Consider the following 22,747-nt stretch of genomic DNA (forward strand, 5'->3'; position numbering starts at 1 on the left):
GTTACGCGTTCCAGTTTATTACGGGGGAATAATCGCTCAAGATAACGATCTGATCTGATCTAGATAGACAATAGATTGTCTGCACCAATCGGATTAGTGTGAATTACCCTGTTCGAGCCATTGAGTTGCGGGTGTCCCTGCAGCTCGCTAATGGTCCGGACTATTTAGGAAATTGACTATTGTGTCAGAGTTCTTGACGACTTTACTAAGAGGTTCTGGATTTTCAGGAACCTCTGGAGTTACATGAAATGCAGGACGATTATGCAATTTCGTATTCGTGCTTGAACTGAATCCAAGTTGATTGTTCTGAAGAACAACTTGCTGGAGCAAACAGGATTAGAAATTCTGAGCTTTCACAATAAACAGAGCGGTGCATACGCCTTATTTATTTTCTAATGATTTCAATTTCTTCGAGTAGTTGTGTAGAGCTCACGATATTTACCTCAAATCACCCTCTGTCATTTTCTTTTGTGAGACTGATGGGCCAACATCTCTCTCCATACAATCATTCTCAAGACCCAAAACCACATAATTTTCTCTTCGTGAGAGGCTTAACTAGCAGTTAGATGGTGTATCAGTCGAATCAATCATTGCTGTTCCTCTTGATCGAACTTAACCGAAAGACGCCCAAGCTCTGCGACGAACGACGTGTGAAACTCGACTCGTATGAAGCTGCAACTTCCATTATCTCCTGAACAGAACTCGAGAGCATATTCCACCGGTTTTCTTTTCTATCTTCAGATGTTCCCTGTTCCGGGAGCGAAAGTTGTGTATTTGGTGTTGAATGAAGGCTTAGTTGGGAGGCGCTCCGTGTAGAGTTGATGTTCCTATTCACGCGAGGAGTGGACAAGCAGAGCCTTGTCTACACGCCCACAACAATCTCCGGTAACCATTCGGCTGGTCTAAGACACTAGAAGCTCGGCGGATTGAAGTTGTGAGTATTGAAAAGCATATCGAACCTGACCGGAGTAGATTGCATCAATTGACAGAAGGATATGACTTGCAAAATTCGTACTGATGACACAATTCACATATCAATTACCCCATCACCTCAGATGCCTTCACGCAGGCACAGAGTTCCAGCATACCTCCTATCATGCATGCCATATTCTCCCCCGTCGACATAAATCTGGGAATAGTTTCAGTTCTTAAATGGCTGCCTACATACCCTGGAGCAGTGGCTGACAAGAGCCAGTGGATACTCATTTGCGAACACGATGATATGATACAGCCAGGCTGCAGTATTTCTCATGAATTGATCCCAATTCAGTTTAATTCACCTGCAGTGTATAGAGTTGGGGTTGGTTCGCGCCGTCGTATAAAGCAGGCGACATCTCCAACTTCACCGCTTCATATCACCATCTCTTCCCAGTCAACTCACTTACCAACAACTACAATGTCCTTTAATATGAGTTCTGTCCCTGACTTTGACGACCTCCCTCTGGTTGAAGGCATGCCTAAGGGCTGTGCCTGGGGTGTTTTTGATCGTGATGGGCAGAAAGATCAGGTTGGAACGCTGAACTTCCTGACTCCCGATGTTGTTCGAAATGCCGCTCTCGAGGTCAAAGATGGAGTGTCCATATCTCTAAAGTACATCCTCTGGAAATTCTCATTGTTCGACACTGACTTTTGATAGCTGGCCGCTCAATGCTATGAACAAGCTCAACATCCCAGGGCGATTAGCCGCTCAGCACAAGATCCTCTACATACCCGAGAGCATGTCTGCCCTCCCATTCGAACAGGGTAAATCGTGGGACGATGAATTATCCTTCAACACTCAGTGTAGCAGTCAGTGGGATAGCCTGTGCCACTTCCAGCATCAAGATTCAGGCCTGGCATATAATGGCGCGAATCCCGATAGAGAAGCCTTGTCAATTGACTCAACCGAGTCCAACAAGATGCCAACCCTAGATCATTGGCATTCCCGAGGCTGCATCGCCGGTCGCGGCGTTCTGATTGACTACGCTTCTTATTCCGAAGAAAAAGGCATTGAGTTCCATGCCTTTGATGGGAATCGCATCACGGTTGAAGACCTCGAAGCTTGCGCAGCACACCAAAAAGTCGAGTTCCAACCAGGCGACATTCTCCTCGTCAGAACAGGCGCAACCGAAGTAGTCGATAACATGAACCCAGCTGATCTGGGCAAAATGGCCGCTGCGAAACTCACAGGTCTTCACGGTTGTGAAGAAACGGCGCGATGGCTGTGGAATAAGCGATTTGCTGCTGCGGCGTCGGACTCGAATAGTTTTGAAGCATATCCCCCTCTGAAACCTGATGGATCTATCGGTGGAATGAAAGATCTCGGTGAGTTGTTCTTTTCTTTACTGTTTGGGAGACTGTGAGTGTTTGCTAATTGGCGTAGTGCTTCATATGTATTGCTTGAACATGTTTGGTATGTCGATTGGTGAGCTCTGGGATTTGAAGGAGTTGGCGAGGTATTGCAAGGAGAAGAAGAGGTATTCTTTCATGATTACTTCGACGCCTTTGAATCAGCCTGGATTGATTGGATCGCCGCCCAATGCTTTGGCTATCTTCTAGGGGGGTCCTGGTTGGATGAGATGCCACAGGGGTTTGAAGGATGCAGAGGTACAAAACGCTCATCCTTTGTACAGAACAACAGACGTTCGATACCACAGAGATTGAGTGAATTCATTATGGACTATGCTATCAGAAAGACTCAATAAACATGGGTTACTATAGTACCTTAGGTAGGTAGGCAATTACTCAAAACTACCGGCCCCGATGGCTCGTCTTTCATCCTAACCTCTTCATAAGGCTTTTATAAATGCTGACTTCTTTACCTAAACTCTTCATAAGACTTATATGAATGTTGAATTCTTTACCTAGACTCTATCTTCTTCCAAGTCCAAACATCCTCACACTATTTCTCCACGCCGCTTCAGCAACTTCATCGACACCAACACCCTTCAACCCCGCTACAACAAGCGCAACACGCTCCATATAACAACTCTCATTCCTCTCCTTAACCAAACACTTAGCATCCCACTTATCCCTCTTCTTCGACGCCGGCAACGGTCTCGCATTTTCACAATACCTCTTCACAACATCGCCCTTCAATTCTCCCCACGGCGCATCTGTCTCCAACTGCAGTGCGTCAAGCGGTATCTTGGATACCATCTCCAAACTCTCTGTGCTCTGGAAGCTGAATCCGTTGACGCTGATGCCTAAACCAAGGGATACAAGCTTCTCCATCTGGCTTGTGCTGCCGACGAAGCTGTGTACTAAACCGCCGCGGGGAAGTTTCTCCATATAAGGTGAAATCAGCTCGACGAAGTCGTCAAAGGCATTGCGACAGTGTAAGAAGAGTGGAAGATCCCAGCTATTCTTGACGAACAAGTCCAATTGCGCTTTGAACGCTTTCTTTTGAACATCCTTCGAAGCATGTTCCTCTCTATCATAGTCAAGGCCTAGCTCCCCAAAAGCAGCAATGTGCGGCGTATCCTGCGCAAGTGCATTTTTCACTTTCTGCTCCAACTCGTCAAGGTATGACTTCCCACCGGAGTCAAGCTCAGAAGCATGATACGGATGAACACCAATGGTATAGTAACACTGCGAGGGGCGAAGCTTGACGATACTTTCGTTGTGAGGCACGTCGGCGAGTGACATGCCCGTCAGTATAACCTTACTGACGCCAGCATCTTTTGCACGGTCTAAGGTATTGATGAAGTCCGGTTCGTGATACTGCTTATCTTCGCGGTATATGCCCTTGAATTCCTTCGCGGTAGCTGTAACAGCGACCTGAACGGTCAGAGATGTGTTGCTTTAGGGTGAACTTGACTTACATCTGCGTAACGAATCTCAGATGATGGAGCTGCTGGAGCTGCTGCGGGGAAAGCACTTAGATCGATAGAAGACATAATTGTTTTGATAATATTGTCAAATATTTGATGATATCGTCAAATGAGGGGATAATCTTTAGGTAAAGTTTGAAAGAGGAGGTGCTGAGCTTAAAGTACTTCGAAATAAAGTTCCACTCAAAGGTCATGAAGATATCATGCTGCAGCTTAAACACAGCACTAGCTACATACGAGGATCTTCCACGGCTTCTACGCCCAATGACAGCAGCTATCAGACTCGAACCCTAAATATCTTGGCTTAAATTACGTCAGCCTCTCCATTATGTGGAGGTCTCCAGATGCGGAGTTGTGAAGCTAGTTTGCTGAGCTGTACCTCTAGTTGAGCTGTCAGAAGAGGGGATTCATACGTGTCGACATGCCATGGTCACGCGAGTCAGTTTGCTTTCATCAGTTCAATGATCGGTCTGTTTCGAATAATATTGACTCCCAAAACCGCGGGCCAAACTCCCCATCGCCTCATCAGAAACAACACTCGTAGCCAAGACCATTCTTTTCCTAACCGCTTTTTTTTGCACACCAGATTTCCCCCCAAGCACACCAGGTATACCGTGCTAAACCGTGAAACCTACGCGCCGAGCAAGCGTCCGATGCTTGCATGAGCCCCAGGGCGATGCCAAACAGAGTCGCTGTACAGCCAATCCTCCTATAAGAAGCCAATGAAATGCACAAAGCCAAATCCCACCAAGTAAAAAAGCCTTGATTTGACTACGAGAAAAGATTTGGAAGGAAACAGTAGGCAGAGCTTTGCAAAGACGACGTGTGATCATCACGCTAAAGCGACTTGAACATCCATGGTTAAAGACAGTGACAGACAGTCAAAAGCAAAAAGGAAAAAGCAGTGAGTGACTAAAGTAAACGCAGAGGGTACAGGTAAGTAGCTTAAATGAATTGAATTGATGACAATCCACCGGAGGACCAAAGATCTCCAACGCCAATCATGATTCAGACCCAAGGAAATGGAGTGAGCGTGGTGTCGTGTTGAGATCCTGAGCTGCCATAAAACTTAAAGTCATGAACCCAAATCGAAATCAAGGTTGGGTATCACTCGTAAACTGCCGAAAAGCAGATACAACTGCTACGCGATAGCTCATGATAAGGCAAGATAACTGAGCCCAAGGAAATATAAGTGCCGGGGATTGGTCGTATAAAAGCCCCTTCGTCAACGAGTTATCGTGGTCAAATTACTGCAAATGGAGTTAGAACTCCTAAATATGTCAGTGCATGAAGGTCGATTGGATAAGCCACGCTTACCTGAGGAGGACCATTAGGCCCGGGGGGTCCAGGAGGTCCAGGAGGGCCTTGGGGACCGGGAGCAGGGCCGCCAAAGTGCTGAGGGCCATAGTTGCCAGGTCCGCCGTGGCTGGGCATGCCCATGTAGTGAGGGGGAGGAGGGGCGGGGCGGTAGGGAGTGCCAACGCCAGAGTTGTTTTGAGAACGTCCCCAGCTGAGGCGCACGCGAGAGTTGCCAATGGGGTAGCCCTGCATCTGGTTGATGGCCATCTCGGCAGCGTGGCGGTGGACGAACTGAACGAAACCGCAGCCCTTGCCAGGGGGGATCTTGACATAGGTGATCTCACCGAAGCCCTGGAAGAAAGATCGGAGCTCGTCCTCAGTAACGTAGCCAGAAAGGCCACCAACGAAGACGGTAGTGTTGTTGGGGTCAGTGAACTGGTTCATCTGAGTGGCAGGGTTAAAACCACCATAGCCGAAGCCCTGCATGCCACCTCCATTCCACATCTGCTGCTGAGGCATACCGCCCATCATGGGAGCGCCATTGTGGTGTCCCTGACCACCAAAGCCGTGGTTGCCACGGTTCTTGGGAGTAGCAGTAGAGATACGCATAGGTCGGTTACCGCAGTAGACACCCTGCATCTCAACAAGAGCACGCTGCTGATCGTTCTCGTCAGAGAAGCGAACGAAACCGTAGCCGCGGCTCTGGCCAGACATGGCGTCGGTCATGATCTTGGCAGACTTGCAAGAAGGGAATCGAGCCTGGAAGAGAGAAACCAGGACATACTCGTTGACCTCGGGGCCAAGGTCGCCAACGAAAATGCTGTACTCGGGGCCACGATCATCCCTGAAGCATGTTATTAATAATCCCTCTTAGCATTTAGGGGAAGGACATACCGTCGGTCAACAAGACCACCACCAGAAGCCCAGTTAAGCTTGAAAGAGCGCTGGCTGTTAGGAACTGGCTTTCCGTTCATGCCGAGGGCGTTGGTAGCGGCATCGGGGGACTGGAATTCAACAAAGCAGTAGCCAGCGTTACCAGAGTTCTTGTCGCGGATGACCTTAACATTGACAGTTTCATGAGCCGCAGACATAAAGACACCCTTGATGAAGTTCTCATCCATCCAAGGCTCGAGCTCTCCCATCCTACAATAGTCAGCACCGGCTTGTGCCATGACAGACAGCGAAGACTTACCAAAGAGTGGTCTTGGGAGAATCAGGGCCAGAACCGGGAGGAGGGACAGAGCCCATCTCGGGAGCGGGAGGAGTACCGTTGGGGAAAGACATTGGGCCAGCAGGAGCTGCGTTGTTGGGAGGGACACCAGCGAAATCCATAATGCGCTTTTCAGGAGTTAATACCATGAACGGATATGAACGAGGACCAGCTAAGGAAATAGAACCAAGAGCAAATTCGCAAAAGAGGAGAAGCGAGGAGATCTGTGTGGAGAACGAACCAGAGTGAGAACCAAGCACAAGCTTTATATGTTCAAAGAAAAAGCAAGATGTTGCGAAGCTTTACAGAGTAGAGCAACAATAAAAGAAGACTATTCGCGAGTTAGTAAATTGAATTGAGCGAGCACCAATGCGACAGCACTGGCAGAGATGAAAGTTGTGCCGTGACAAAAAAGAAATGCATATAATGTGGGGAAAAAGAGAGGATGCCGCCTCGAGCAGCCCGCAACAAAGAACACAATCCACAGCGAATCAGAAGCGCCGAGCCGAACAAACAGAGAAGAAAGCTCCAGCCGTGGCCAGTATTGTTCCGAATCTGGATTCCAGGGCTTAGGAGAGTGAATCAGAGGTCCAAGGCTCTTGCACCAGGTGGATCCTTTGGGTATCATCCCGTGGACTCTGGATCCGCGAATCGAACAATGGCCTGAGTGGTTCGTGACCTGGCGGTAGGCTTTCGAGGCACATCAAATGATGCGATTCCGGTGAACTTCGTAGGGGCTGATCATCCAAAGGCGGATGGCTTTTGAGAGGGAAATCATCGCGCTAGAGCAACTTACCGTGGGTAGTAAACTCGTACACGTCGTAAAAAAAAGTCGTAGAAGAGCTATCAGCAAATATTAGCAACGCTATCGAGAACCTCGAAGGAGCGTGAAGAAGCGAAAGGTTGATGTAAAGTCAAGAAATAATGCGATGTGGTACGCCTGCACTTGGGAAGGTGAAGGTGAAGGTTGAAGCTCGGGCAACAGTGGCTCATCCATGCGGCTCTTGCCTCCTCAACCAAGCAGCGAGCACCAGCTAGTTCCTCTCAAAAGGGAATTTTGCTTTCTCAAAATTCTTGCTTCCAAAAGGACACATCGACATTCATCAAAACCGTTCCCCAACATAACAAAGTTTGCGAGACAAGTTCACGTGCTTAGGCAAACCAGTCACACAAGGCATCGGGTGGCAACATCAGGGAGAAATTGCAAAACGTACCGTCAGAGAATCGAGTACCGAAAGCACAACGAAGTAAGTCGCTATTTTGTATCGCAAGACCTGCAAAACTGATGTGAGCAGCGCAATTTTGCAGAGCCAGGTTTGATCCTCCTACCTTCACGCCGAGTCTAATCCTTAAAGAATATGAATCTGATAACTGAGAATTGGACTCCGAAAAGTATTCGTACAGATGCGAATCAAGTCTCTAAGACGCCGTCACGCCGGTACAAGCAATGAAATGCTTCTGAGGAGAGTGATGGGGATGCGAAACGCCAAATCGTCGTTCTCACGCGGGGTAAGGTGCTTTACCAAAGATTCCAAAGGAATGTGGTAAGGTAGCTGCAAACGTTCCCGAAATGAGCTGAACCTATACTTCCGTTAGTGTTCTGCTGGTCTCCCCTAGCATGCCAATATCCATGTTGGTCCCGGAAGCCATGGTTGGAAGTGTAGACCTGGTCCTAACATCTTGATTTCCGCAGGTTGGAGATCTTCAAATTCCAGTAACAGATTCGCCTATCCTTACTGTCGATAAATTTGATGCAGGCCAGACACCGCTTCAACGGACGCTTCAGTTGCAAATGGAGGACCATCCACAGGAAAGTTATTCGTGATCTCGGGTCGCAGTATATCGAGAGCAGTCCTCGGACGAGAAGTGCCAACATGATGCAGGTCTTTCCATCCACGGTTTTGGTTCCAGGAGACTCGGCAGCCGCGAAGATCCTCTCATTTCAGCATCATGCGTTCTTCAAGAATTTCCAGGAGTTAAACATCCCTATTTCCGGTAGTCATGAGAGAGTTGTTCGAAATGACAATGGCGATACGCCACAATCACCAAGAGCTGGCTTGACTGAGCATGTGAAGTCGGTATGATGGTCGAAATTCGATTATCAGATATCGAAGGCTTTGTATGTGACGCATTGCAAGTTTCGTTTCAGAAGTCCAAAAGGAGACTCGTTGCGCTGCTGACTTCTTCGGTGTTGCTTATCGATACTTGTCGCTTCGCGGATGATCGGAACGGATGAACAGATGCGACGGGAGGCCGTGAGTACTGCTGAAAAATCGGATACAGCATGAATTCTTCGAACCCAAGTAAATTCAAAGATCCATGGAGCTGGTCATGTTTTCGAGCTGAAAATTGTCGCTGGCGGTGGGCGCAATGCGTATGAAGCGTCGTTGAAGCTGATGTCCGGCCCAATCCCACAAACCTCCCTCCACCAACCACGAGTACCAACAAATGTGCAAGGAATCGACGAGTAATAAGGAAATGAAAGAAAGCAAACTCACTTTTAGGCGCCAACAAAAACAACAGTAACTGTCACAGCCAATTTCCGAAACACGCGCAAGGGAAGATCCGTGAAAACCGTGATGAGGACAAAGATGGATGAGGGGAAACGAGAAAGAGAGTCGTGGGATGAGTCGTAATGCGGGAGACAGTAGGAAAAAAAGACGAGCTTTTTTTTCTTAACCTTGCCTTGTTTGGGCCTTGGTCTTGGGAACAATCGGGGGCACGCGGGGACGAGGGTACCGGTAGGGGAAAATTGTCGACCAGGGGGTGTGGGCTGCGGTATCCGCTGACAAGGGGATCTTGGATCTTGGTGCGGGCTTGCTAAGGGTGGTACTGAAACAGCCCAATGGACGAATGACGTTGTTGAGTCGCTGGGCGAGTGACGGAGCGGCTGCAGGTGCACGGAATTCAGATGAGATGATGGTAACGGTAGCGTGGACCTGGGCAAGCAGGCGCAGCAACGGACACTCCGTAATACAACAAAGCGTTCAAGACGATTGCACAAGGGACAGAGACGAGAAGAGAAGACGATCAAGCGGTTGCTTCGGAAGAAGATAGGTTTACGCAAGAAGTTTAAGATGGGAGGGGGGATGGAAGGTCTACAACATCTTAACAGAGGAGGGGAAAGGGGCCCAGGAAGAGGGCTTTTGGAGAAGCAGACGCACAACATCGAATTACATTTCCATTGGGAGTCAAGAGCCCAGAAGGCTCACTACGAAGTGGTGGGAGCCAGTAAGGGTGGGCGTGGCTGGAGAAAATGTGTGTGTCGCAATGTGGAGAGACTGGAAGGGATGGAAGGGAGGAGAACGAGAAGGACAGGGACAAAACCTGTGGGCCTTGCCCTAGCAGCACTTACGCACAGTATCGACATTTTGGTTCGGCAACTTCGCGATCATCGTGATGCATACAATTAGCGGACTCGTTACGGCGATAGCGATGGTCAAAGTGGTTTATGAAACAATATAAAAGCTCGAGCTCGAACCCTCTACTCGAAAACTCGAGGCTGCAATGGCATTGTTTGGGGCCCTTGTTGTTTCGCTTGAGCTGGATACGTACTTTTGGACCGAGCAAGCTCAGCCATGTTTGGGCTTGGGTACCTGTCGTGCTGAAAAGCATTGTGTGGCTCTCCGCAACCAGGGCCATCCTTGACGGCTGGCGTGGCGCTATCTCAGTGCCTAGTGCCTAAAGCGACACAGCTGGGCATCGTTTGGACTGGAAGCTGGACAGTGAACAGTGGACTCTGAGCGCTGGGCGCTGGAAGCAGGACGGAACTTGCGAGATGAACGAACACAACCCCTGTGAAAACAGCCCTGCTGAAGTGGATCATGAAATCATAAGGCATCTGGAGGGTCGATGGCCTGGAAAGTAGCCCGATCTATCAAGCTGCACTGTGAAGAACAGCCGGTGATTGACGACCAACGGAGAGCTGAATGCAGGGAAAAGGGATCGTTGTCGATAATCGTTGTTGGATGGAAAAACTGGTGACAATTGAGCATGGCATTGAATCAATGCAAATGGCCTGTCAACTGAGGTTGAATTGAGCGTGAAAATGGAATGAAGGGAGCGTCCAGGGCCTCGCTTGCTGGTTTCACCGCGCAAAAAGCATTACAACTTCTTGTTGCGGATGAAGCGTGAGCATTTCACGAATACACGGCTCACTCAGATCAGCGACAATGTTTCAACATCTCATTTATCTAAATATCTCCGGTCATCGTATGGTGATCACCAGCCCTAGGGTTTAAGATTGTTGTCGCGACAACCAACCCCAGAATCCCTTGCTTGCATCAATTGCAAGACTCGTGGTGTCGAATGTTCGTCATAGCGACGTGCTACAGGCGAGCTCAGAATAGCAACGCCGAGACAACTCATGCAACATGGCCTTAGAACTTATCCATTCGTTGGCAGAAGACCTGAGCGTGCGCAATCGCAACCTGCCTTTGTTTAGGCATATTCACTTTTGACAACAGATAGGGCGAACATCATCAGACAACACTCATTCCTCGAGCATCAGGTCATTTCGAGATATCACACAGGATCATACATTTTACGGGTGGTCAGTTCAACATCGCCTTCGCAAAATCGAGTGCTCATTACTGTTATCCTTCCAGTAACAAAACAAGAACGACAACGCCTTCCAACTCAATTGCATGCCGCTTATGCATGGTCCATAGAATTGAGGCTATCTATCCCTGGGTGATAAACTCTCCCTGAGAAGTGTTAACTCAGACCTAAAGTGTGGCGCCCTCCAAAACCCATATCGAAATGCCCTGTTCAAAGCGAGATCTCCCTTCTAGACCACACCAGGGTTGAGCCATCTTGGTGATAGCGTGCGTTGCCCTTACTTCGCGAACAGAAGCCAGAACAGCAAATTTGTCTCGTACATCAAGTTTGCGTATCGTGAATCATAGCACTGTATTGAAAGAACTTCGTACCGAGGTCACCTCATGGAACCATCTGTACTGAAAGCGTGCCACTACAGCACGCCGTCGTTATTGCTAACTGAACAGCTCAACAAATGGGAGGTTTTTCCAGGCGTCCGGGAATCGCTGCTGGTGGATCCTTTGCACACCAAAGATTACTTTCTGACACCACCATGCGGCATCACTCCTACAAGACAAAGCATCTTTTGACCTTGATGATGACTGGCAAACTTGCGAGCACTAGTTTGTCCAATCAGGTTGAAGATTTCACTCTTACAAGACAGTGCATCATGCTCGCTGTTGACAGACTGGCCTTTATCCCCTGTCATACTCTACTTCGATAGCATTGAAGTTTGACTACGGCTTACGATGCTCGAGCTCATAGCACTCTGACTCGAAATCTGCAAATATCTTCAGATGGCATGCCTATGCACATCGGTTTCGCGAATTACTACGCTTCTGGTTCCTCCTCTTAGCCGCATTCATCAATTTTGGGACCAGGGGCCTGGTTGCTACTTGCAGATCGTTCAATCCCACCTTGCGACCCTCGTGGGAAACCCAGCAGCGGACTGGACTGGTGACGCAAATTGGCTTAGAAAACCGATGGTCCTGAATAGTTCTCCGCTAACTGTGCTGCAGCTCTCCCTGAACAAGACTGAATCGTGAACTTTTCAACATCGTGAGATTTTACTGGCTCTTGGTCAGTAGCTTGGAGCGGCAGAGAGTTGTTACTGTATGTTCATGACACAAGACTGGCATCATCATATCAAATCTTGACTGGCAGCAAACCAAACGATGCGGTTGCGTTGCGATCTCGCGACAGCCGGTGTGCCAATATCGCTGCGGGGCCTTGAGTTTTCCGTGCCACGATGCCATCCTTGTCCTTTCCACATTTTATCGGCAATATGTTGGACACATTCTGCCAATGATGTCTAATTTTTCAACTTGGCAAGATACCTTGACAAGAGCAAAACTGTTCTCAACATGATGATGGTTTCGGCATTTGCTCCGATCCACGTATACTGATAATACATAGCAATTATAAACTGAAACAGGACCTACCTTGCATTCCAGCTCAACGTTACAAAAGTGCTATGTATTGTCGTCGGCGATTTTGCCTCCGTCACACGGCGAAGCATTTTTCGGCAGTGGATCCTCCAAAATACCGACGTTTCCGGCCGTTTCCCAACGTCCGATCCGGCCGGAGAAGTTGATAGCCAACGGTCACAAACCACGCGCGTTTCTTGTGTCGCTTGAGTATTCTGCTTTTGTTTCGGTTTAACGAGTTTGTTGACGGATTGGGCTTGATTGAGGGGGACTATGTAACGTTGGGCAATTGCCTTTTTTTTCTGGTTGTACAGCGTTGTGAGTGCTGAGGTAAGATGTGAGGGGATTGCGATGTTTGCCAAGATTGAAAGCGAGGGTAGGCTTGAGGGTTCGGGAATAGGCATAGCTTCGTGTTGTGACAAGTTACTAAGCCTGTGATGATACTCCTAAGCCTACAATGATATGGCCATGATCTTCCTAAACAAACATGTATTGTAACAAGTCAGCGTAAGCCTCACGATAATCCTCCTAAGCTCATAATAATCTGATTTATTTGTAAACATGAGCTTGTAAAAAGACAATTATCTAAACGCTGAATCCTCTAGAAACTTCACCCGTCTCTTACTCCATCTCAACGAGGATGTCCCTAAGCACCCGCTGTACCTCCAAAGACCTCTCAGCTTCTAGTGCCTTGCTCACCATCGTCTTCAACTGCGCAGCATCGGGACCACCAGTCGGCCCAAACACTCCCTTGCCCTTTGCCTTGAACAATGCGCCAACAGCCTTGGCTCTCATAACTCTCTGTGGTTCAGTGCCAGTGTCGACCAAGTCAACGTCCAGGCTCAGTAGATAAGTAAGCGCCACGGCATTTTCGTCTGGTGTTGATGAAGGCGTGGCATCGTTCATAAGATCGCGCACGCATTCATACCATACCTGGCGCTTGATGGTAGCGAAGTTCGCGCTTGAGAGGAAAGGCTTGAGGAGGTTGATGATCTTGGTCAGAATGCCAAGATCAGTGCGGCTATGTCCGCGAGCAACGGCCTCTAAGCCATTAGAGGCCGTCTTCTCTGCAAGTTGCTCCTTTGCAACTTGGTCCTTGGAGTCGATATCCATTTTATCCCCGTTCTCGTTCTCGTCATCGCCCTTAAGCTCTTCAAGATAAGGTGTCACGATCTCCGCAATCTCATCGAGCATATCAAGGTCATCTCGAGCCTTAGCAAACTCCCAAAGACAGCGGAAAGCATGCACACGATACTCGTCGTTGTTTCGCTTGGCTTCTCGAAAAGCGATCTTCTTCATCTGCGCAGCGATCTTCGAGTCCGACTTCCATAAGCTGTGTCCCTTCTCGACGAATTTAGGGTACGATTCAAGGAGCTTCTCTTTGCCAGCGAATGTCTTCAAGGCCAATGTTTTCTCGAAAACAGGCCAGATCTTGCTGAGGTTGGCATCGCTGATTTGACCGCTGACATCACTTGCACTTGCAACATCGGATACCATAGCTGCAACGGTGAAAGCTCCGCCGTGCCGAAGTGCCCATTGTGCTGTATCCAAACACCTCTCCACGAGTGCTACGATCTCGGGCACGTAACGAACAACAGTGCGACTGCTTCCAGCGTGCTGCTCCCATACCTCCTTAAATACTTTACTGGTATACTCATCTGTATCATGAGAGCCAAGGTAGGAGAATGGCAGCAACTGTGTCTCAAGAGCCGTGAAGTGATCAGGCGAGATCTTAGCCAGCGCCACAATCACATCTGCGGTCTTTTGACGACGCGACTCCTCTTCCGCTTCGAAGTACATATCGATAAACTTCTTGCAGAATCGGTTCTTGGCCAGGTCTGATGCGGCTCTCAACATGTATGCGGTAGCACGAGCATACGCCTGGCTGACCTCGTCGTTCTTGTCCATTGTTTGCTTCTCCATCAACTGAAGGAACTTATTGCTCACTCCCTTGATGTCGTTTGTATGGCGTGTGAACAGGGTCGTCAATACACGACTGCATCCTATCTTGGTCGGCATACCAATAGCAGTCTTGATAGTAGCCTCTAGTTTAGGTGCCAACTCAACCATAACATCCGCGTCCACGAAACGAAGGGAGTTGTCAATGGCCTCAGAAATTGGAGAGCGGTTCACCATTTGTGATCGGATCTTGTCGATCTGGTCACGACTGTCCTCGCCGGCTCTCTGGTAATGCCAGTTGATCTGCTCGGGCTCAATAGAGCTCAGCAAACCAAGGAGCTGGGGAACCATCTCCGGAATAAACGGTCGGAGAGCCTTACCGCCCTTCTTGGTGAGCTCAATAACGGTAATCGCAGCAAAGGCTTGAACTTCTTTGACAGAACTTTCGATACCTTTGTCAGATAGAAGGAATGGGAGAGCCTCTTTCATCATAGATTGAGCAGCAGATCCACTGGTCCCCTCTTCGAGTTGTCGAACAAGAGTGTTAGACAAGGTTCTGCAAAGCTTGAAGGCAGCCTCTCGCACAGAACCTTTGACATCATCAAGAACCTTCAACGCCGATGTCCAGATATCGCGATATCGCTTCTCATACTTGTTGAATGGTTGGCCCTGGATGAGCTCCGAGATAGCAGCACAGCTTGCTTCACGCATGCGCCACTCTCGCCCCAAGATACTCTTGAGCAAGTCGTCCAGGATCGCATCAAAGTGAGTACTGAGAACTGCGCCCGAATCTTTGACAAGTGCTTTCCAAATATCGTCCATAGATCGCTGCACATTCTGGTTCGGATCGAATCGGTAACGGTAGAGCTTGGGGTAGAGCTTAGGGTCAACTTCAGACTCTGAAAGAATATTGCTAAGTCCAAATCGACCAAAGGCAGATCGAGTTGACCAGGTAGCAGCATTCGCAGCAAGTGACATGAACTTGTAAACAAGCCTTTGATCACCAACTTCATTAGCCAGATTGACGATGTCTTTGTATGATGTGATGGAGCTGCCCTCTCCAGTGGGCAGAGCGCCAGGCTCGAACAGCTCTGTTTCTTGGTCCACCTTGAGCTGAGTGCTATTGCCGGTAAAAGCAGACACCAGATCTTTGACAAGGGCGCTCTTGAGATCTGCGTCGCCACGCTCGTAGACCAGAGACAAACCACGCGATGCAGTCTCTTGTACGAGCTCGTCGCGTGCGCTGAGAAGTCTCATGAATGCAGCTTGAGTCTCACGTAGCCTTGATTGAACCTCTTCCAGATGTGAACAATATTGAACGATACAGAAAAGCCAGATACCGGATGCCTTCAGCAGTGATGGCTTTGTGGCCTTGCAGTCTGCGAAGATCTTGTTGAGGACGGCTGTGAGAAGCGGGCCACGGGACCCGTTGCGCTTTTGAAGACATCCGCGGGACTCGACATCCAGGGTCAGCTTTACATAATCGGATTCCCATCGTGCCAGAGTCGCGGTGATAGCATCTCCCACAGTGAATTGCACCTCAACTTGCTTGATCTCATGAAGGGCGAAAAGCTCCTTGAGGATATTACCCAGAATTCCATGCGACCATCCATCTTCACTCTCATTTGTGGCTTCCTCACTTTCACTCAGCCCAGCAGCCAGTCTTCCCAGAGCAAGAATTGCCTTCTCGTTGCCCTTCTTTGCTGGGGCGACGAGCTTGCTGATAACATTTTCCAGGGAGTGATCACCTTCACGTTCTGGGATAGCGAGTCCGGCGGTCCACAGCTGTGCAAAGGCCTCCAGCGCTGTATCATGAAGCGACGACACAACGTTCTCGCCGGTGATAAACTGAATGGGGTATTGAACATCGTCGGGGATGGGTTGCCCGTAATAAACGCTTCGAGAACAGACATAACTGTATGCTAGTAATCCTCCCTCAGCAGCGTTGAGTTCAGGTCCTACCAACTTCACCGCGTTCTCGAATAGTGCACTCAGAGTCTTGCGGCAGTTGTCTATCACAGAAGGGTCGTTCGCGAGATGTGATACAAGAATTCCGAGGGCACGAGCAGTCAGTGACCGGATTTCCTTATTGTTTGACTTGATTAGCTGGAAAAGACCATCGCTAAACTCGGTCAAGTATCCCAATGCACCACCAGGACTAAGGGATGCCACATCAACAAAGCATCGGATGCATTCTTCCGTGATTGGCGAGTCTTTGAGGTAGGCTCCATCGAGACAGGCCTTCAGATAGAAGACGATGAATCCGCTATCAATCGTGTGTAGATATGCGAGGATCTTCTCTCTCGTCTTGATATCCGTCTTGACTCGTGCATCTAGTGTCTGCATCCAATCAGGCTCCACTTCAAAGTCTTCGAGAGCCGTGAGGAACATTATGTGCTTGCAATATCTCAGGGCAACCGGGAAAGCAGCTATACGAGATCCTTGGAAGTTCTCAAACACAGAATGCGACTTTTCGGTCACATCCGGGAGAGCGGCAGCAGCGGCCTCGGTAATGGTTTCTGGGCTGATTTCAGAACCAAAGAACATGACTATCATTTCCTTCCAGTCTGGCAAAATAAGGCTGGTTTCGGCATGTGCGTGATAGGTCCAAGGGTCAAGACCTTTGTGGCCCTGCTCGATAACATCGCTCCTCTCGCCTTCGTAGGCACCAACGGCCAGAATGTCGATCCAGCGTGCCAAAACATCGGAAAAGGCGAGGCATTGGTTGGCCCACTTGACCACAGCATGTCGAGTGCTTCTAACAGCAGGGGGCTCATCAGCGAGAGACATGAACGTTAGCAGCATTGTCTTCAACTCTTGAGACTCGCTGCCTGTCATCGCCGGAATGTTTGTAGTCAGGCTAGACAGAGCTCCGTCTATGTTGACGACTGCATCTGTGGTCGGGTCCTCTGACAGTGACTTAAAAAGCCAGCCGGCGAGTTGCAGTCGCTTCCCGATAGGCATATTCGCACTTCTCGCCAGTACCCCAATTGTTTCGTAGGCTTTCGATCGAAGTGCAATATCGTCGTGAGATGTCCGCTGCGGAACTGGCCAGCCTTGACCCTCTATAAAAACGGACAGCACGTGTACGAGAGGAGCTGCAATGTCAAATCCCTCCTGTGAGGGCCCAACGCGGGCTACCCAGGCAAGGTACTGGAATGTCGCCGTATGAAGTTTTGTTTGCTCCAGCGCACTCTTGGGGAGCAGATTCTGTGCCAACTCACTTGAAGCCTGATCTTGCGTGGAGAAGTTGAGTTTGACTACAGCCATGATATCATCCGACATTGTTGCTGAGATTGTGGATTTGGAGAGCATGTTCAGAATTCGAGTCCGGTATGTAGGCGGCAGTATTGAGTGAGCATGAAACAGACGCTTGACAAGTGCTTCATCTTCCATAGACACGGAGCTTCGCTTCAACACTTCTTCAGCCGCAGATACAAGTCTATTATCGAAACTTGACGCAGCATAAAGCGCTGGCAAGAATTTCTCCTCGTCAGTGAAAGCACCACTCGCAAGTAATGCAACGAGCTTTAGCTTTAACTCGGACATCCTCTCAAAGACCTTCTGCGACTCTGGACTCTCCACAGCCAGCGATTCGAGCTCAGATTTAGTCAGAGTTGGGTTAGCCGTGGTCCAGTTCTGAGTTTGCGTAGGATTCCGTAGTCGTAGAAAAATGCTGATCATGCTGGCAAGGAACTTTGCGTCGGCCTCATCTGACAATCCAATTGCTTCTCGGTAATCGGTATCATCTTTGCTGCCTCTTGGAGGTATCCGGGCATCAAGGAGGAGACGTAGAATGATGTTGAAGAATGGTCCAGCTCGTGCAAGACCTTCATCTTTGGCGAATCCTGATAAGGCTTTGGGTATAAGCTGTCTTCTCTCATAATCATCCAGGCGCTCTATGCTGTGTTGTATCCCTGAGATATCGAGTTGCTTGACTAGTGGGGAGTCACTGGACTTGTACTGGTCAAGCAGCGCGCCCACAGGAAGAATTGCCCTAGGTCCAGGTTAGTCGATTTATATTGATATCACAGACTGCTCTGGCTCCAGGATGTCAGATAAATGAAGCCCTCGATCCTAAATATCCTGAACTCGCCTACGTGGCAGAAATACTTGGTGAGTTCAGGGTAATTCAGAATGAACCTAGCAAGCTCTGCTATTTTTCGCACCAGTTTGATGTCTCAGCTCTTCTTGGGCTCTGGGATCTGACTCACTCGGGAGGTTGGATGAAAGTCTTCAGCTTGGAAAATATCTGGACCACCTTGGCTCGAACTGGTGCATGTTCACTAGCCGCCTTGATGATGACTGGCGGAAGATACCGTTGCAACAGTTCGTGTAGCTTCTTCTCCTTATTGGCAACATTTAGGATCTTGAGCTCAACGGTATCTAGCAGCTGTAGTTCCCTCTCTTTCGTTGATGCCGTCGTCGCCATGATTGAGGGGGTATTATGTAGTTTGAACTTGATCTCGCTCAAGCTTGAAAAGTCGCTGTCTTTTGAACATAAAAAATGTGGAAGAGGTGGAAAAGCGTTCAGATGGTGGTCCGCGACTTGTTTTGCTTTGTAAGAGCAGGCACAGGCAGCTCAGTGACGAATAACCTCAGGTAGGTGCTGCTGGGCGATATCGTCTCCAGTCAACCATATCGTGGCGTTGCATGACTAAGCTGACATTAGTCAAGTCGACCACCTGGCCAGCAGGTAATAGATATAGCGTTAATCCTAAATTCATTCTAATTTTTAAGAATTATTTAATTTTGTTATTTTGATATATAAGTTCTCTTTCTTTATACATTATCTCCTGAATTACTATTACTATTTGTAGTCTTGAGAAACTTGCTGCTTTTTGTATCACTTCCTAAACCTTGGTGCTTGGAGGTTGTGAACAAGCCTGAAGCCAGTTGTCTCAGTGAGCTCAGACAGGACTATTGACACAACAGCGATAGAGACCCTTTGCAATACCAAAATATATATGGTAAAATAATTGTTTCTTCAATCACAGAAATATTCTTTTATTATTATGAATCACAGTTGAAAATATGATAAAGTATCCATCATATCTAGGGTAAGCTTGTTTACACACAAGAAGTCGCGTCATTGATTTTCCGCCACCGTCAATGTCGCACTCCCCTGTCACTTGCCCCTCCAAGCAAAGGCGCTAAGCTCCACTAACCCGGTTGCGTCACTGTGGTTGGGTGCCTGTCTTTGGCGTCTGTGCTTCACTTTCACCTTCAACTTTCGCCTTGCAGCTTGAAGGTCACATCTCAACCACGACAAGGTCGATTTCTTTCAAGCGTGTTGCCGCTGCAAGCTGAAAGAACAACGGCACTGAAAAGCTCACTATACAGCTCACGTCATCAACTTAGAATCAGCGACTATTTCACCCCGGTTCTCTCCCCGCTGTTGTCATAGCGGGGCATCAATTCTCCTCGCTCAAGCTACACCGAACCTTACGATATCACATCAATCGACTACCTATTCGACCCCGAGCCCTCTTCTTCCTTCTGATACTCCCGATACTCTAAAATTCTACCAAACACCACAGCCTGACAACCCCTGCACCGCCAGGAGAGTTGCCAGCCATGGACGACAACATCTCCACATTCATGTCCATTACGGGCACAAGCACTGATGTCGCCCGGAGCTTTCTCGAGATGACTGCGGGTAACTTCGAGCGTGCCATAGGACTCTTCTTCGAAAACCCCGATCTCGTTTCCGGTGTAGGAGCTGGCCTTTCTTCAACCGACCAGCCAGCAGCTCCCCCCGCGACAACAGCACCAACCAGAGGCAACATTGGCAGACAAGATTCGGCGGGCGTTATCCACATCGATAGTGACGATGACCAAGACATGCAACTCGAAGACTTCAGCGACAATGATGACGATAACGAGAGAGCCGTCGCAGCTCAAGCGGCAGCTCTAGCCCAGGAAGAAGAAGATATGGCAATGGCAAAGCGATTACAGGAGGAGCTATACCAAGGCAACCAAGGGTCTGGATCAGGAGGAAACCCAGATGATGTCCGAGCACCGATCGCGCGGACTACTGAGACCCTGGTGGCACCCGGATGGGGTGGTGGTGAGCACGATGATGGAATGGAGGCAGCTTTTCTAGAAGAGTTGAGACGAAGGCGGCGGGCGAATCCACGTAAGTGTTTCAACCACCGGCAGTGGACCCCCACTGATGCAGTCATATAGCCAACCGTGCAGGGGGACCATTCTCTCAGCAAATATGGGCCGACCCTGAACGCCGCCCAGCACAGGCGGTCGAGAACGGAGCCCATGCAAGACGTCTTGAAGATTTGTTTCGACCACCTTACGACTTGATGGCGCGAATGTCTTGGGATGACGCTCGTACCCTAGGCAAGGAAGACAAGAAGTGGATCTTGGTTAATCTCCAAGACATGAACGACTTTAACTGCCAGGCTCTAAACCGCGACATTTGGAAGGACGAAGCCATCAAAAATCTGGTCTCAGAGAACTTCATATTTCTACAGTATGACAAGGACTTCCCGGATGCCGAGGAGTTTGTGACATTTTATTTCCCCAACCAAACCCACGAGAACCCTGATAACTACCCACATGTCTCGATCATCGATCCCCGAACAGGCGAGCAAGTCAAGGTTTGGACCGGACGACCTTTCCCTTCCGCCCAAGAATTCCATGCCGAACTCGCCGAGTTTCTTGACCGTTACAGTCTTGCGGCTAATAGCAAGAACCCGGTTGCAAAGACGACAGCACGAAAGCCACAGAGAGTGGATGTCGATCGCATGACTGAGGATGAGATGCTTGAAATGGCTTTGAAGAACAGCCTGGAGGGTGCCACTGGAAGCGGAGGCTCCTCAACACCCAACGTTCATGATCCCGATGCTTTGACTAAATCTCCTGCCCCTGAGGAGGGCAAAGGAAAGGAACCCGAAGCTCCGGTTGAACAAAGTCCTTGGGCTCAAATTTCGAGCACCACCCCACATACTGAACCAGAAGCGAACCCAACAACTACTACACGCATTCAATTCCGACATCCTACTGGTCGTGTCATTCGACGATTCAATCTCGATGATCCAGTCCGCAGAATCTACGAATGGCTCAAGGCTGAGCCGTTGGAAGGCAAGGAAGGAATTGAGTTTGAGCTCAAGAAAATGCCTGCTGGCCAGGATCTCATTGAGAGCCTGGATACTACCGTTACAGATGCAGGCCTGAAGCAAGGGACAGTCATGATCGAGTTCATTGAGGACTGAGCTGGTGTGGTAGAATGATTTTCCTTTTATGCGGGATTACAGCAAACACTTTGTAGATAGATCAGTACCGGAGCCATCGGAGTGAATTGGACTGGCTACGGCCAGAGGAATAGGCGGATTCTAAATTCCTGTGGCATCATTCCTATTGGAATTGATTTACCTTTATTATGGAGGTGGCGTGGGAGGTTACTATCTTTAGACAGCTCATCGAAGTCAGGCATGAGAAATGAATGACACTTGAATGCAATGGAACTGTGCAAATGCCATCGTCGCATTCTGTGCCTGGCCATGTATGACAAGGCTAATTTAACACCAATGCAATTGATCGCAATATAATTTTATCTGTCAAGCTAGTGTGATCGCATCAGCTCGTTCCTGATCCCAAAGAACTAATATTGCCGCTTATTCTAACCATGGAATACATTCAAGTCAAAGCATCAAATGATACGTTTCACCATGCAATAGAGAGAAGCCATCAGCCAATAAAGTGACAAGAACCTTGCAGAATGTGATATCAAGTCGTCATACCTGAACATCTTTAAATGAGTTTCGTATCTCTAGAGATGGGCGTTCTCAAATGCAGAAGATAATTGGCCTCAAGGCCATGTCGATAACTGAGGCTGAGGTTAAACAAGGCCAGGCCCTAGCTGGAGATCTCGGACTCAGGTGCGGGGAGTATTTTCCAGCGACCCCTCCCCCCTGTAGACAACCACTTACAGGGGGGAGAGTCTAATAAGGTCGCACCAGGAACGGCCGTGAGCAGATCGATTCAGGTTCGATGCGTGCCATTGATTGATTGGCAACGCAAGGACATGAGCCCGTTGCTCCTCAACAACCCCCACCTCAGGTAAACAGCAACAGCCAGCAACCAATACCTTATTGATCCAGAGCCAGTCCGTTCCGTTTCATAGTGGGAAGGTGTTAGCTTACTGTACGGAGTGTTTCTTTTCTCTAGCTTGCGCCTGCTTGTTTTGGCTGCATGTTGATTCTTTCCCTTGCGTAGGCGGAGATTGGCTGTGCTGTGCGAACTCTTTTCCTTTCTCGCATCGATTCCCTTTTTATATGAGCACATTATCATCTCCCTGCTTGTCTCTTATATCCCTCCCTTCCTCTTTTCTTCATTTAGTGCTCACTGTTTCTCTTCTGCGAAAAAAAAAAGTCGCGACAACCGAGACAGACATTTACCACGAACCCGGTTCGAAATAAGACTACGATTCCTAGTGGTGGGGTTGCTGCTAATCGACACCGCCAAACTACGATATCCGAATTGAAAGCGGGTTCATTTCGACATCACGCGCCGCTGCGAACCCGTTGGTCCGAAGAAGAAGGCCT

The 22,747-nt window shown here is 48.9% G+C and overlaps 6 protein-coding genes across 6 annotated transcripts; 2 read left to right on the forward strand and 4 right to left on the reverse strand.

Annotated features, from left to right (window-relative positions):
* The first annotated feature begins 1,365 nt into the window (after positions 1-1,365).
* On the forward strand, positions 1,366-2,606 carry BKA55DRAFT_380112 (putative cyclase-domain-containing protein). Its single transcript, XM_046185958.1, has 3 exons — positions 1,366-1,590; positions 1,637-2,304; positions 2,363-2,606. Exons 1-3 carry the CDS (start codon positions 1,397-1,399, stop codon positions 2,536-2,538), a joined length of 1,038 nt encoding a protein of 345 aa, XP_046048381.1. The 5' UTR covers positions 1,366-1,396; the 3' UTR covers positions 2,539-2,606.
* Positions 2,607-2,850: 244 nt separating this feature from the next.
* Positions 2,851-3,878, reverse strand: BKA55DRAFT_690700 (uncharacterized protein; the record flags this gene model as incomplete). Its single annotated transcript, XM_046199548.1, has 2 exons — positions 2,851-3,759; positions 3,804-3,878. The coding sequence occupies 2 exons, from the start codon at positions 3,876-3,878 to the stop codon at positions 2,851-2,853; spliced, it is 984 nt and encodes a 327-aa protein (XP_046048382.1).
* Positions 3,879-5,074: 1,196 nt separating this feature from the next.
* BKA55DRAFT_690701 (uncharacterized protein) lies at positions 5,075-6,443 on the reverse strand (the record flags this gene model as incomplete). The annotated part of the gene is made up of 4 exons (XM_046199549.1): positions 5,075-5,083; positions 5,130-5,955; positions 6,006-6,254; positions 6,304-6,443. 4 exons carry the CDS (start codon positions 6,441-6,443, stop codon positions 5,075-5,077), a joined length of 1,224 nt encoding a protein of 407 aa, XP_046048383.1.
* A 2,170-nt stretch (positions 6,444-8,613) lies between these two features.
* Positions 8,614-9,689, reverse strand: BKA55DRAFT_380130 (uncharacterized protein). Its single transcript, XM_046185959.1, has one exon. It carries the CDS (start codon positions 9,488-9,490, stop codon positions 8,822-8,824), a length of 669 nt encoding a protein of 222 aa, XP_046048384.1. The 5' UTR covers positions 9,491-9,689; the 3' UTR covers positions 8,614-8,821.
* Positions 9,690-12,799: 3,110 nt separating this feature from the next.
* BKA55DRAFT_380279 (proteasome stabiliser-domain-containing protein) lies at positions 12,800-18,793 on the reverse strand. The gene is made up of 2 exons (XM_046185960.1): positions 18,401-18,793; positions 12,800-18,183 (listed from the first exon to the last, which is right to left on the reverse strand). Exons 1-2 carry the CDS (start codon positions 18,616-18,618, stop codon positions 12,909-12,911), a joined length of 5,493 nt encoding a protein of 1,830 aa, XP_046048385.1. The 5' UTR covers positions 18,619-18,793; the 3' UTR covers positions 12,800-12,908.
* Positions 18,794-19,378: 585 nt separating this feature from the next.
* Positions 19,379-21,733, forward strand: BKA55DRAFT_569506 (uncharacterized protein). The gene is made up of 2 exons (XM_046192936.1): positions 19,379-20,325; positions 20,376-21,733. Exons 1-2 carry the CDS (start codon positions 19,764-19,766, stop codon positions 21,413-21,415), a joined length of 1,602 nt encoding a protein of 533 aa, XP_046048386.1. The 5' UTR covers positions 19,379-19,763; the 3' UTR covers positions 21,416-21,733.
* The last annotated feature ends 1,014 nt before the right edge of the window (positions 21,734-22,747 follow it).

This window comes from Fusarium redolens (genome assembly GCF_020744475.1).
Source record: "Fusarium redolens strain MPI-CAGE-AT-0023 chromosome Unknown BKA55scaffold_9, whole genome shotgun sequence".
Classification (NCBI taxonomy): Eukaryota; Fungi; Ascomycota; class Sordariomycetes; order Hypocreales; family Nectriaceae; genus Fusarium; species Fusarium redolens.

What these genes read in the sequence shown, in the direction of transcription:
- BKA55DRAFT_380279 (XM_046185960.1), bottom strand. Translation starts at nt 18,618, where the DNA reads ATGGCGACGACGGCATCAACGAAAGAGAGGGAACTACAGCTGCTAGAT. An exon ending in ACTTTCATCCAACCTCCCGA is followed by an intron (nt 18,184 to 18,400) that starts GTGAGTCAGATC and finishes ACCTGGACCTAG; the next exon opens with GGCAATTCTTCCTGTGGGCG.
- BKA55DRAFT_569506 (XM_046192936.1), top strand. Translation starts at nt 19,764, where the DNA reads ATGGACGACAACATCTCCACATTCATGTCCATTACGGGCACAAGCACT. An exon ending in AAGGCGGCGGGCGAATCCAC is followed by an intron (nt 20,326 to 20,375) that starts GTAAGTGTTTCA and finishes GCAGTCATATAG; the next exon opens with CCAACCGTGCAGGGGGACCA.
- BKA55DRAFT_380112 (XM_046185958.1), top strand. Translation starts at nt 1,397, where the DNA reads ATGTCCTTTAATATGAGTTCTGTCCCTGACTTTGACGACCTCCCTCTG. An exon ending in GGAGTGTCCATATCTCTAAA is followed by an intron (nt 1,591 to 1,636) that starts GTACATCCTCTG and finishes GACTTTTGATAG; the next exon opens with CTGGCCGCTCAATGCTATGA. An exon ending in CGGTGGAATGAAAGATCTCG is followed by an intron (nt 2,305 to 2,362) that starts GTGAGTTGTTCT and finishes TAATTGGCGTAG; the next exon opens with TGCTTCATATGTATTGCTTG.
- BKA55DRAFT_380130 (XM_046185959.1), bottom strand. Translation starts at nt 9,490, where the DNA reads ATGTTGTGCGTCTGCTTCTCCAAAAGCCCTCTTCCTGGGCCCCTTTCC.